The sequence below is a fragment of the Geospiza fortis genome, unplaced genomic scaffold, assembly GCF_000277835.1.
Source record: "Geospiza fortis unplaced genomic scaffold, GeoFor_1.0 scaffold173, whole genome shotgun sequence".
Lineage (NCBI taxonomy): Eukaryota > Metazoa > Chordata > Aves > Passeriformes > Thraupidae > Geospiza > Geospiza fortis.
This window is the reverse complement of record NW_005054334.1, coordinates 5,086,707-5,097,615: the sequence shown is the minus strand read 5'-3', so window position 1 is coordinate 5,097,615 and position 10,909 is coordinate 5,086,707. Positions and strand designations below refer to the sequence as shown.

General features: G+C 50.0%; 1 protein-coding gene across 5 annotated transcripts in view; it reads right to left on the bottom strand.

Moving 5' to 3' along the window:
• Positions 1-23: 23 nt before the first annotated feature.
• Positions 24-10,909, bottom strand: part of SEPTIN3 (septin 3) — a 15,663-nt gene continuing 4,777 nt past the window's right edge. For 3 of the 5 annotated variants that reach the window (XM_031057681.1, XM_031057683.1, XM_005421878.2), the window contains exons 2-10: positions 8,729-8,920; positions 8,339-8,467; positions 7,533-7,614; positions 7,013-7,150; positions 6,530-6,647; positions 5,990-6,085; positions 5,058-5,157; positions 4,525-4,576; positions 24-3,314 (exon numbers count right to left, since the gene is read on the bottom strand). In XM_031057681.1, coding sequence (XP_030913541.1) covers positions 3,179-3,314; positions 4,525-4,576; positions 5,058-5,157; positions 5,990-6,085; positions 6,530-6,647; positions 7,013-7,150; positions 7,533-7,614; positions 8,339-8,467; positions 8,729-8,920 — 1,043 coding nt within the window. In that variant the 3' untranslated portion in view covers positions 24-3,178. The remainder of the gene's footprint in view (positions 3,315-4,524; positions 4,577-5,057; positions 5,158-5,989; positions 6,086-6,529; positions 6,648-7,012; positions 7,151-7,532; positions 7,615-8,338; positions 8,468-8,728; positions 8,921-10,909) is intronic. The other 2 variants (XM_031057682.1, XM_031057684.1) reach the window with 2 other exon arrangements.

Here is a 10,909-nt window from a genome sequence, read left to right as displayed (position 1 = left end):
GTTAGCGGGAAGCAAGGCGGAAGTGAGAGGCGGTGCCGCGTCCGTTTAATGGCGGCCGGTAGCTCTGAGGGGCGGCCTCGCCCGGCCCCTCCTGGCCCCGCCGCGCGCCGCGCCGCGCAACGAACCACAGACACTGGTGCCTACATGCAGCCCCGCTCGCTCCTCTGACTCTCTCTGCTCAGTGCAACCACGCCTGTTCGGTGGAATTTGTCCAGGATTTGCCGTGCTTGGCAAAGTTCTTCTGGCGAACGGCTTTTGTGCTGAACAGCTTGTGAGCCTCCGAATGCGCTGAGCGGGCCAGTCTGGTGTAAGGTTTAGACTCTTCCCCTCTACAGCATCACTCGGGATATCTCGGGGAACAGCTGACTTGCTGTGGCCTGGAACATCAGCTGGTGGCTCTCCATTCAGAGTTTTCCCAGCTTATCCATTCACAGAGGCTTCTTCCCAACAGTTTCTCCCGTTGTCATGCCGCGTGGGATTTTTTTTTTTTTTTTATTTGCCGTTTGTAGACTTCCTGGTAGGATATCGGCATGAGCAGATGGCAGTGAGGAGTACCTGAGCGGGTTTTTCTCACAAGCTTTTACAGGTCCTTTAAAAGTAGTCTATGATCCAACAAGAAATTACAGAGCAGGGTGTAAAAACCACGTTATTACAAAGAAATAAAAATTCCTAAACCTATAGGGCAAAACACACAACCTTGTCCTTGAAATCCACTGTACAGGCAAAGGAAAGTCTCTCTCTTCTATTGTGTGGGTCTGCTTTGCTTTCTTTAAGCAGGGCAGCATTGTGTCTCTGCCCCAACCCTTGGCTGGGCCCAAAAGTCATAAAGATTACTATTCTGTAGCCCAGGGTGAAGGGATGGGACGTGGCTTCGTGCTTCAGTGCTGTGAAGAAGCAGAGCCCTGGCAGTGTCTTTGACGAGGTTCATGTCTTTGATGTCCTGGGGCTGAGCAGGGCCGGCCGTGTGGCAGCATGGGTGGCAGCATGGGTGGCAGCGTGGCCGGATGGTTTCTGCAGGGGTCCATGGTATGGCTGCTGGCACCAGTGGCAAGGCTCCTGCTCCCTGCAGAACAGAGGAGCCTGGTGCAGGGGGAGGGTGTGCAAGGCTGCAGGCACACACTGCACACAGGAACACCAGGAGCTGTGAACGTGGGTGGGGAAAGGATGCGGAAGTGCTGGAATGGCCCTCACGTCCCAGTGCTGCTGAGAATGGCTGATTTGCGTGGACAGGTGGGAGTGAGAGTGAAGAGGACCTTTGCTTTGCACCAGAGAAAGCCACAAGATGGACACACACTCCTGACGGTTTTGCTAAGGCTTGGAGAACCCCATTGCCAGCCCCGGCCCCCACACAGCTCCATCAACCAACATCAAGTTTGACTTGAGTCCTCCTCTGCTGCTCATTTGCTGTTTCCTTCCTCCTCCCTCCAGTGCCAGCCTTTCCAACCCCATCCCAAGCCCTGCACTTCCCCCTGCTGGGTGCCAGGCCATGGCATTCCATGTGTGCGTTTTAAGTGTGGCTGGCAACTCTCCTGGAGGGGACAGCCCCTGCCAGCCACGTGACAGGCAGAGACAGGCACACACTGCCAGCCTCAGGACATCTCTGGTCTTCTCCCCTCCTTGCTTCTGCCCAGGCAGCCCTGACACTTTTGACCTCACTCTGGGACACCCAGAAAACAGCTGACACACCAGCTAGACACAAGCATGTGGTCTTCAGTGAAGCTGTGCCTCTTTCTGCTCACACCTTCCCTCCCCATCCCCTCCAGGGTAAGGTAAAACAACAGCTTCTCAACAGGACACAAAAGCACATTGTTAAGAAGGTGTGAGAGCTTGGGAGAGGGAGGAAACAGCCTGGAGAAGAGGAATATTCAAGTACTTGAGGAAATGAAGGAGAGACTTAAAGGATGAAAAACAGAGAAAGTGAGACAGGGAAAGAAAGGAAGGAAGAAAGCTATGGAAGGCTAAAAGGGAATGAGGACAAAAGCACAGCAGTGGAGGAGGACGCGGCACAGTCAGAGAGCAGAGGAACAGCACTGCTACAGTAGCAAATGCAGCCATTTCAATGAGGACAATGGGGAAGAGGTATCTCTTGTGCCCCCACCCTGGCCCAGGGCTTCTGAATCCATGGCTGTTTGCACTCCTCCAAGATCCCCAAGGTGCTGTGCCAAGGGGAGCTGTCCCTGGGGAGGTCCCAGCAGGGACCCCCTGTGGCACTGTCCTCCCTGTGCTCGCACAGCAGAGGGGCCATGCTGTGGGGAAGGGTTTGGCCAGGACCTGCTCGGTGCTGCTGGACAGAGACCACTGCAGCAGGGGCATGGGGTGACTCCATGAGCTGGGGTGACCCCAGCACAGCTTGGTCTGATCTGCACAGAGCCAAATGCCTGTGACACAAGCATGGCTTTTGACCTTGGTGCTGGGCAGGGCAAATGCACCCTCTGCAGCAGGAACACATTCTTTCCCCCTGGGTTTTGCTTCTTTTGCAAAATATATCCATTTCCCCCAAGTACTTTGATGCTTCTCAAACAGATGCTACAGGCCAAGAACTAATTCTGTCTCCTCCCACCAGTCACTTGCTCTGAACCACAAAACAGTGCCAGTCTTCTCTCATCTACCCTATTCCAAGCTGCCATTTCCCCTTGGGAAGCCACAGCAAGAAAAGGGGATAAAATGCCAGGCCACCATGCCCTCAGACCAACCAGCTGTCTTTACATCCAAGAGAAATCTCTGCTGACATCTCTTGAAACATGCATGCATTGACTCCACCATCTCTCCCAGAGTCTCTCCTTGCCTTGTGTCCAAGTGATAAAAACAGGACTACAGCATGCCCCACACCTCCCCCCTCCAAAATCCATGCCCCTAGAAATCCTTCCCTCCCAACACTATTTCCCCCAGGCAAGATACACAGCTGAGACACAGAAAGGAGAGCAGGGAAGCTGAGGGACAGTGCACTGTGCACAAACAGACTGAGGATGGGGACACTCTGGGAGGGCCGGGGGGATGCCCCTGTCCCTGTCCGGCACACAGGGAGGCACACGCACGCCACACGCAAGTCACACTCGCATCCTCTCACTCCCACCAGGAGCTGCCTCGTGCTGCAGAGACAGGCCCGTGGCTGAGTCAGGGGTAGCAGGGGTGGGTTGTCTGGCCAGAGTCACTGGGTGACCACGGAGGGGGAGGTCTTTCACAGGTTACTTTCGTGGTTTTCCTCTGTCTCCACAGTCATGGGGGGCAGCCCTCCGTTGTCATTCAGCCGTTTGGCCCTGTAGGTCTCATAGTGGATGTTGTGGGTCACTTCTTTTAGGTCCTGAAGGTGGGTCCTGCAGGGGACAAAGTGGGTTGGGAAAGAGGACATGATAGCCAATATCAGCACAGTGACTATTATTCTTCTGATGATAATTTTATTCCCCAAAATAAATGGAAGATTTTTTCAGTCAGTCAGTTTAGCTAATTAGTGTTGCCCCTCTTTCTGCATGGATAGCATGGATGCCATCATACACAACTGAGAGCTAGAGCATTTGAGAACACACAGGCAGGATGCAGGACATGGGCTGAAGTTCCTGGCTGTGCTTGCCAGTGCTCTGCCCTTCTCTCACCTGTGCAACTGGCCCAGCCACTGGCCCTCCTGGTGTGTCAGAGCAGAGTGGGGCTTATCTGAAGCAGTGGTGAGGCAAGGAAGAATCAGGAGGTGTATCAGGTTCACTGCAGATCATAAGCTGCAGAACACTGCTGTGAGCATCATCCCTAACCTCCCTACACAGCCTGGGGGCTTGGATTGCTACAGGCTTTGTGATGATCATTTGGGTAGGATGTTTTTACTGAAAGACTTTGGAAAAGCACCTCTGCTGGAGAAGGTATTACAAAACAAAAAAAGGAAAGTAGGGTGATGTCAAAGCATTGTACCTGACCAAATGTCTCAACAGCACCATACCCACAAGCGGAATTAGCCACAGGGCTTTTGAACTGTGTTTCTCTTTTTATAGGGAAGAGAGGTGACCCTGAATCTACAGCTCTCCTGCAGAATTTGTGCTGAGGCAACTTCATGAAACAGAGTAGAAATAAGACAGGACAATGAAAGCTAATGAAATAGGAAGATTTTCACTTCCAGCTCATATGTTCCAGCACACCCTTCAACCTGGAAGGAAACACAATCTAGGATGTTGTAGTGACCTCTTTATTACTGACCTGTTGTCAGCAGCAAATAAAAGTTTTTCCAACCTTAACTGGATTTTTTTTAAACTCCCTTAATGGGAGTTTTTGCAACCTTGAGACGGGTGGTAGTAACCTGCTTTTCTCCAGGCATCCAGTTCATACATGAAAACTAGCACCTACCTGACACAGTGGTCATGTCACTAAGAGAGGCACTAGAATATCTACCCCTTAACTCAATCCAACCTTATACCACATAAGCTATCACTGCCTAAAATTTACTCTATTTCCCTTTTAGTAGGGGCTATTTCATTCTGACTGGATCTCAGGAAGACTCCCAGCTCGTCAAGAGCAAACTGGTGCTGATGACCGTGACCTTACCTGATGACAAAATCTCGAAGTAGGGCAAATTCACAGTGATTGAGGTTTTCCACTGAAAAGAAAGCAAGCAATTGTTACATTTGGTTTTTTCAACGGCCCCTTTGTGGATATAGAGGATGGGAAAGTCACTGCCATGGGGGCAGGTTCCAAGTAGGTAGAGCTTGCATACTTCAGAAAGGACAGGCAGTTGTCTGAACGCCATGCTGTTGAGCCTTGGGGAGACACACTAAGAGATGCTCAGCAGTCACACATGAATTTTCATTTGAAAACCAAGACAACCTCAGGAGCTTAGCTTCACACACCATGATGTTCAGAGTGGCTCCAGCTTCTGCCAGATGGTGACAGTGGCACCATATTGACCATGGCAGTTCCCTCCTGGCACAGGTATTTGAGAATTCTCCTTTTGGCCGGTTTCAAGCAGTTTGTCACAAATGGGATGGGAAGGTAGCCACAGGACATGCTATCTGGACCCTTGTCTATTACTCTGATCTGCAGACAATACCTTCAGCTCCCATAAGCAAGAGTTTTTTTACCTTCAATGATTCCCCAAGGTGTTTTCCTGCCCAGGACTCTTTTGCCATTCACTTGGTACTCCTTGTCACTGCCCACTACTGCAAAGGGCATGCTTTCCTGCTGGGGAGAGACATGTGGAAAGATCCATTGAACCCATTCCAGAGACCAGCACCACCATGGTTCCCCATCCACCTTTCCACCTCTCAGCTGAACAAAAACAAGGCTTTCTCCAAGGGAAGAGATTCTCCAGAGCAAAACTTCACTGGCTGTCCTTTTCACCCCTCAGTGCTATCCCAAGAATTCTGGACTTGCTTTCCAGATGTCCTTGCACCCCAACAAGCTGTGTGAGTAGCCTGCAGCAGTGCCAAGGGCTCTGGAGCTGGGGCAGAGCTTTTCTGCACCTATCTCCATCATTTCTGAGGAGGGGGATGACCAGAGAAGAAGTACCTTAGCATAACCAACAGAGGATCTGTCAGCCCAGAGCTGCTCATATGGATAGTTTGAGGTGAATATTTCTTGACAGATTTGTAGTTCTTTACAATAGAAAGACAGGACTCAAATAGTCCTTCCCCATAAGCCACATGAACATTCATCAAGTTTAATGGCTGAAATTATACTGAGGAAACCAGAAATGGAGTAAGTGTGCAGCTTTCCAGGGAAGCAGGACAGTAGGTGAAGCTATTGGGGACCCAGATATCTCTAAGCACAGGGAGAAACTATCTGTTTCCAGAGCACAGAGTGCAGGAGACTCTGTGATCCATAGGGTTATGCAGCTGTTCATAGGTTTACTCTGCTTTACAGACATCCCTGGAAAAAGACTGCAATTACCACAGGAATGAAGATTAAAAGGCAGTTTATTTCTTATGTGTGAGGGCAATAATGCTGAAGTGCAGAACAAAATGTGGTGCCCTCCTCATCCACCCTTCCCCTCCCACAATAAAATGTTTCCTACCCTGATTTTGTCGTTCTCTGTTTTATCCTCCAAGTCCTCATCAAATTCTTTCTGGGGATAAAACTCGATCCCATTTACTTCTAGTTCCTTGCGCACCTAATCAGAAAGACATTTTGGAGCACAAAGCAGAACAAACCTGAAGAGAAGGCAGTTGGCAAGGCCAGGCAAACACATCTGGGACGTCCTTCCAGTAGGCAGAAGCTGGAGGGATCGTCCCAAGGAAGTGCACAGTAAAGTGAGGACACAAGACAGCAATGATGAGTCTGGCTTCCCAACCTCAGTTACTTGTCTGGCTCTCCAGTTCCCACAACAGAACATATCACACGACATCACAAGGATACACACATTTCTTCCTTCTCTAACAGATGCCCTCAGAGATATAATCTGCTGCATCTTTAGGCCTTAACCCAGCAACCCATTACTGGACACTGTGCACACCCTGAGGACTGCACTGCAATCCCAGGAAGAAGGATACCACTCATTTCTCCCACCTCCAAGCCAGGGCAGGGAAGGATCCCATCTAGAAGAAGAGATACTCACTCTTTGTTTGAATTCAGTCTTCTCCTCCAAGGTCATGGTGTCAGCCTTAGCAATAACTGGGATGATGTTCACGACCTTGCTGAGATGTTTCATGAACTCCAGGTCCAAAGGCCGCAAGCTGCAGCCCAAGAAGGAACAAGATGGAAGGGGTCACTTTTTCCCCTCCTCGCCTTTCATCCTAATGACTGTCCAAGCACCAGGGCACCAGTGAACCCTCCCTTGTACATACCCTGCTTGCTGCCACCATGTTCTCATCTCCTTCTTCCCATCCATTCTGTCCTCTCTCAAAAACCACAGTGGCATTTCTCCCGCTCTTGTAAGCTTAGACCCTTTCAAGCCCCATAGCTCCCAAAGTTAAGTTAAACAGTGCCCAGTCCTGCTGGCAGGATCCCTGGATCCATGTCTGAGGTGCAGCAGTGTAGGGTATGTATCTGGCACAGAGGTACCAAGGGCTGGAGGAAGGACAAGGGACTGTGTACATACGAGTGCCCTGTAGGGGAGATGAAGTAGAGGCAGCAGTGCACGCGCGTGTCTGGAATTCGTTTCTTCCTTGCAATATTCACCTCCTCTTTCAAAAACTTTTCATATTGCTCGTTGATGTATTTCTCAATAGGCTCCCAGCTGTTAAAGTGGGAAAGAGAGATGAATAGACTGGTACAAATCTCCTCGTGTTCCTGCCCACAGTGTTCCCAGCTCTGACAGCAGCAAAGCAGTCTCAGGCATTAAAAAAAAAAAAAAATCCACCTAAAGCATCTCGCCATCAGCACAGATGATTAAGAGTTTCTGTAACTGGCCACAGAAATAAGCATTTACCATGTAATATGTGCAAACCCCCAATCGCACACACAGACCCATGGTTTCACAGTCCCACAGCCCCATTATCAGTCCCCAAGTGCAATAGGATCCCAGATGCTTTCAAGGGCCAAGCAGATGACAGTCACTCATATACCATCTTAACTTCAGCCCTTTCTGGGACACAAGGCCTTGACCTTGTAAAACTCACCAGTTCTCATTGTTGATCTGGTCCCCAAATCCTGGTGTGTCAATCACTGTCAGCTTCATTTTGACACCACCTTCTTCAATGACTGGGGGGAAAATTGCAAACAATCATACTCCTCCCTGGGGACCTGCTCTGTCATGAAACATGTCTTTGTATCCCACAAGAGAACAAGAGAGCTCTGCCCTCACCCCTGCCCAGCAAGCATAACCAGACCAGCTTGTGTCATGCCTCAACAGTTGTGACCCTCATTTCCATGTCTGACCCCAAATTTTGGTAATATCTACACAAAAGCCACCTTACACCACTCTGTCACAGGAAAATGGATTTGTGCTGTCTGTGGCCCAAAGGTAGTACCCACCCTAACACAACTTCTCCCCTCTAACACATCATCCTGAATCCGAGATGATGCTCATTACCCTGCACACCACAGGAGTTGTGCTGATGCTTTGTGAGGAGGTGCGCACTACCAAGCTTGGGATGGGACCCAACAATGCAACTTGTGTAGCTTATCAAATGTAACTGCAGGTGAAAATGACTTACAGCAAGGCTTAATCCACAACTGCAGACTAATGTCTTAGGTGATGAAGTCTCTCCATTTGTCTACCCCTCACTTTTGGCTGTGGCATCAGAGGCCTTTCAGTTTAAGAAAAGCCTTGTCTGTCTCTGAGGCCATCTAAAACTGTCCTTTAGCTTCCTATGGAGAAAGGGCTGCCTAAAACCAAAGAACTCTTTGCATAGACTGCTGGGATCTTCTGCAAGGCTATGCTGAGACATCAGTATTGCTGCCGCCCCAGCAGCCTGGCTCTTACCATGCCCAATGGCTTTGATCTCCACTGTCTTGGGGATCTTCTCCTCCCGGTTCCAGCCTGAAGATTTGCGGCTCACCTGGGATTTGAAGAGGGTGTTTACCAGCGTTGACTTTCCCAGTCCGCTCTGACCTGAGGATTGCAGAGAGGAAGAGATTGCAGAGATTGCATTTGCCACAGCCCAGTGATGACAGCAGGCCCAAGGAACAGAGCCAGGCTGGCAGGGGAAGGGGCTGGAGGTGTCTCCTTGTCTTGTGCAGGCTCTGTTTTCCCTCAGAGCAACTTCTGCCTGCTCCCTCATGCCCTCCCCACAGGGTTGCTTCTCCCACCTGGCCTCAGTCCCAGGACAATCCCTGGCCATGGTTCCCAGTTCCTCAGCTGGTCTCTGCCTACCTACAACCATGATGTTGAAGTCGAAACCCGTCTTCATGGTTTTCTTGCGCATCTGCTCAATGATGGTGTCGATACCGATGTAGCCCAGCAAGCTGGTGTTGATGCCCATGGGCTTCATTGGTACGACTGGTTTTTGTCGTGGCTCTGGGACCAGCTCAGACATGGCTGCTTCGTTTTTGCTGTCCACTGGTCCTGCATGGGGACAAAGATTGAAAAATCATCACTGAGGTGTAACAATAGCCTCCTTGCTGACCCGTCACAGGGGCTGAGGGCAGCATTGAGCAGCCTTTTCAAGGGCTGTTGAGGATAACTGAATGTCAAGATTTTAGTGGTAAGGCTCATCATGGAGCAACATCTACTTGAGTTTCCAGTACACTCTTCTATGTCCCACTCCAGATGAGGAGGTGAAGTGGGGTTCATAGAGAATGCAGCATATTGATGGCTCCCTCCAAATAGCAGGAGCAGGGGCAGCAAGGCTGGCTGGGCTGATAATTGGGTGCCCAAAGTTCCAGGTGTGTCCCCTTATTTTTGTCTCCTGGTTCTCAACAGGATCATCAGTGTTTTTCCCCTCCAAGTTCACCATAAAATTTGTGATGGAACAGACTTAAAAAGATTATGTGTCAAGTCCTGGCATTGAAACAGAGTTTGGGATGTACCATGAGGACTTGCACACTTGGCCCGTGCCAGGAGTGGCCGCGTTACTGGCTGTGGTGCACAGGCTGAGTTCCTCAGAGGAAGACAGTGGTGGAAGTGAAAGCCTGGCCATAATCTCTGTGCTTGCCTCCCACTCATAGACCAATGGTTTTTGTCATACTCAAGAAACTAATCATCATGATCAGAAAATTAATTATCTGCATCTTTCCCTCCTCATCTCTGCTTCCTCACTTCTTCCATGTAAAACAGTCGGGTAAAAAGAAAACCCCGAGGGCTTTCCAGCCTCCCTGACCCTTTTTTGGGTGATGGCACACATTGCTAGGGGCAGGCTTCACCCATTTATCTCTGTCTCATTAATGAGTAGCTCCCACCCGCTGGGAGGAAGCGGAGGTTGGGAGAGGACAGGGCATGGAAGAAAAGCTCTAATTGGTGGGGAAGGCAGGCATGAGGGATGAATCTGGAAAGGGAGATGAAGGGGATAGGAATCAAATACCTTTCATATACAAGCCAGCTGCAAACTAGAGGTTCTCCCACTCTAATTACTTGACTCCCCCATGCTTTGTCTCATTAGAGGGTTATTTTTCCAGGATAGAGACAGAATGCATTTTTGCTTGGTAAGTACTTCATTTGTGTTGGATGCCACTTCAGTTCAAGTATCTCACACTAAATTATCCTTTTCCATCATGTTGGCAGGGTTTTTTTTCTCCACTTATATCAGAATCCACTGGCAGCAGAAAAGGACATGAGCAGCTAGGCAGGTGACTGCCATTTGGTGGTGACACATGCCCTTCTTCACAAGGAAAATGACTCAGAAGTCACTGGACTGGTGAAATTGATGGCACCAATCTAGGGTTCCTGTCACAGCTTAGTCAAGCCAGGCAGAGACAGACTGAGAAGAGGTCAGAGAGATTTTGTTCAAGGACAGCGTTAGGCTGGAGCGGGCTCCATGGCTGAATGGGGACCCTCCCTGGCACTCCCACATAAAAGCTCCGGTGCTGACACAAGTGCTGCTCCACACAGTGAAGATTTTACATTTTTATAAGCTGTAATATCCCATTGTCATGTGCTAAGGAAAGACATTGTAGAATAGTCACCTTTGGCAGGGAGAAGGGTGCCTCCACCCAGCTCCTTTTCACCGTTTGGGAAGTCTTTTATATTAAACTGGGAGAAGGAGCTTTCCCCTGTGTGAGACGATGGTAGCACAGCCAGTCATGTACAGCACTGTGGGTAACATCGGAAGGCTCTTGTGCCACCTCTGTTCCACCTTGCCCACACAGGAGAGGTCAGTGGCAGGATGGCCTCTGCTACTTTTCCCCACACCCTGGACTATCATCAGCCTCTCCTGAAGCAGCGAGCAGCACCCTGGGGGAACCAGAGCACAAGATGGACCATTGGCTTGAGTCAGACTGGCAATTTGGAGCACCTCACGCTGCCAGGCAGCTGCTGGAGGAGGCAGCCTGCCACACCAAGTGCTTCTCAGCTGCAATCCTCTCTCACACCCATCACAACTAGTATGTGCCTTTCCTG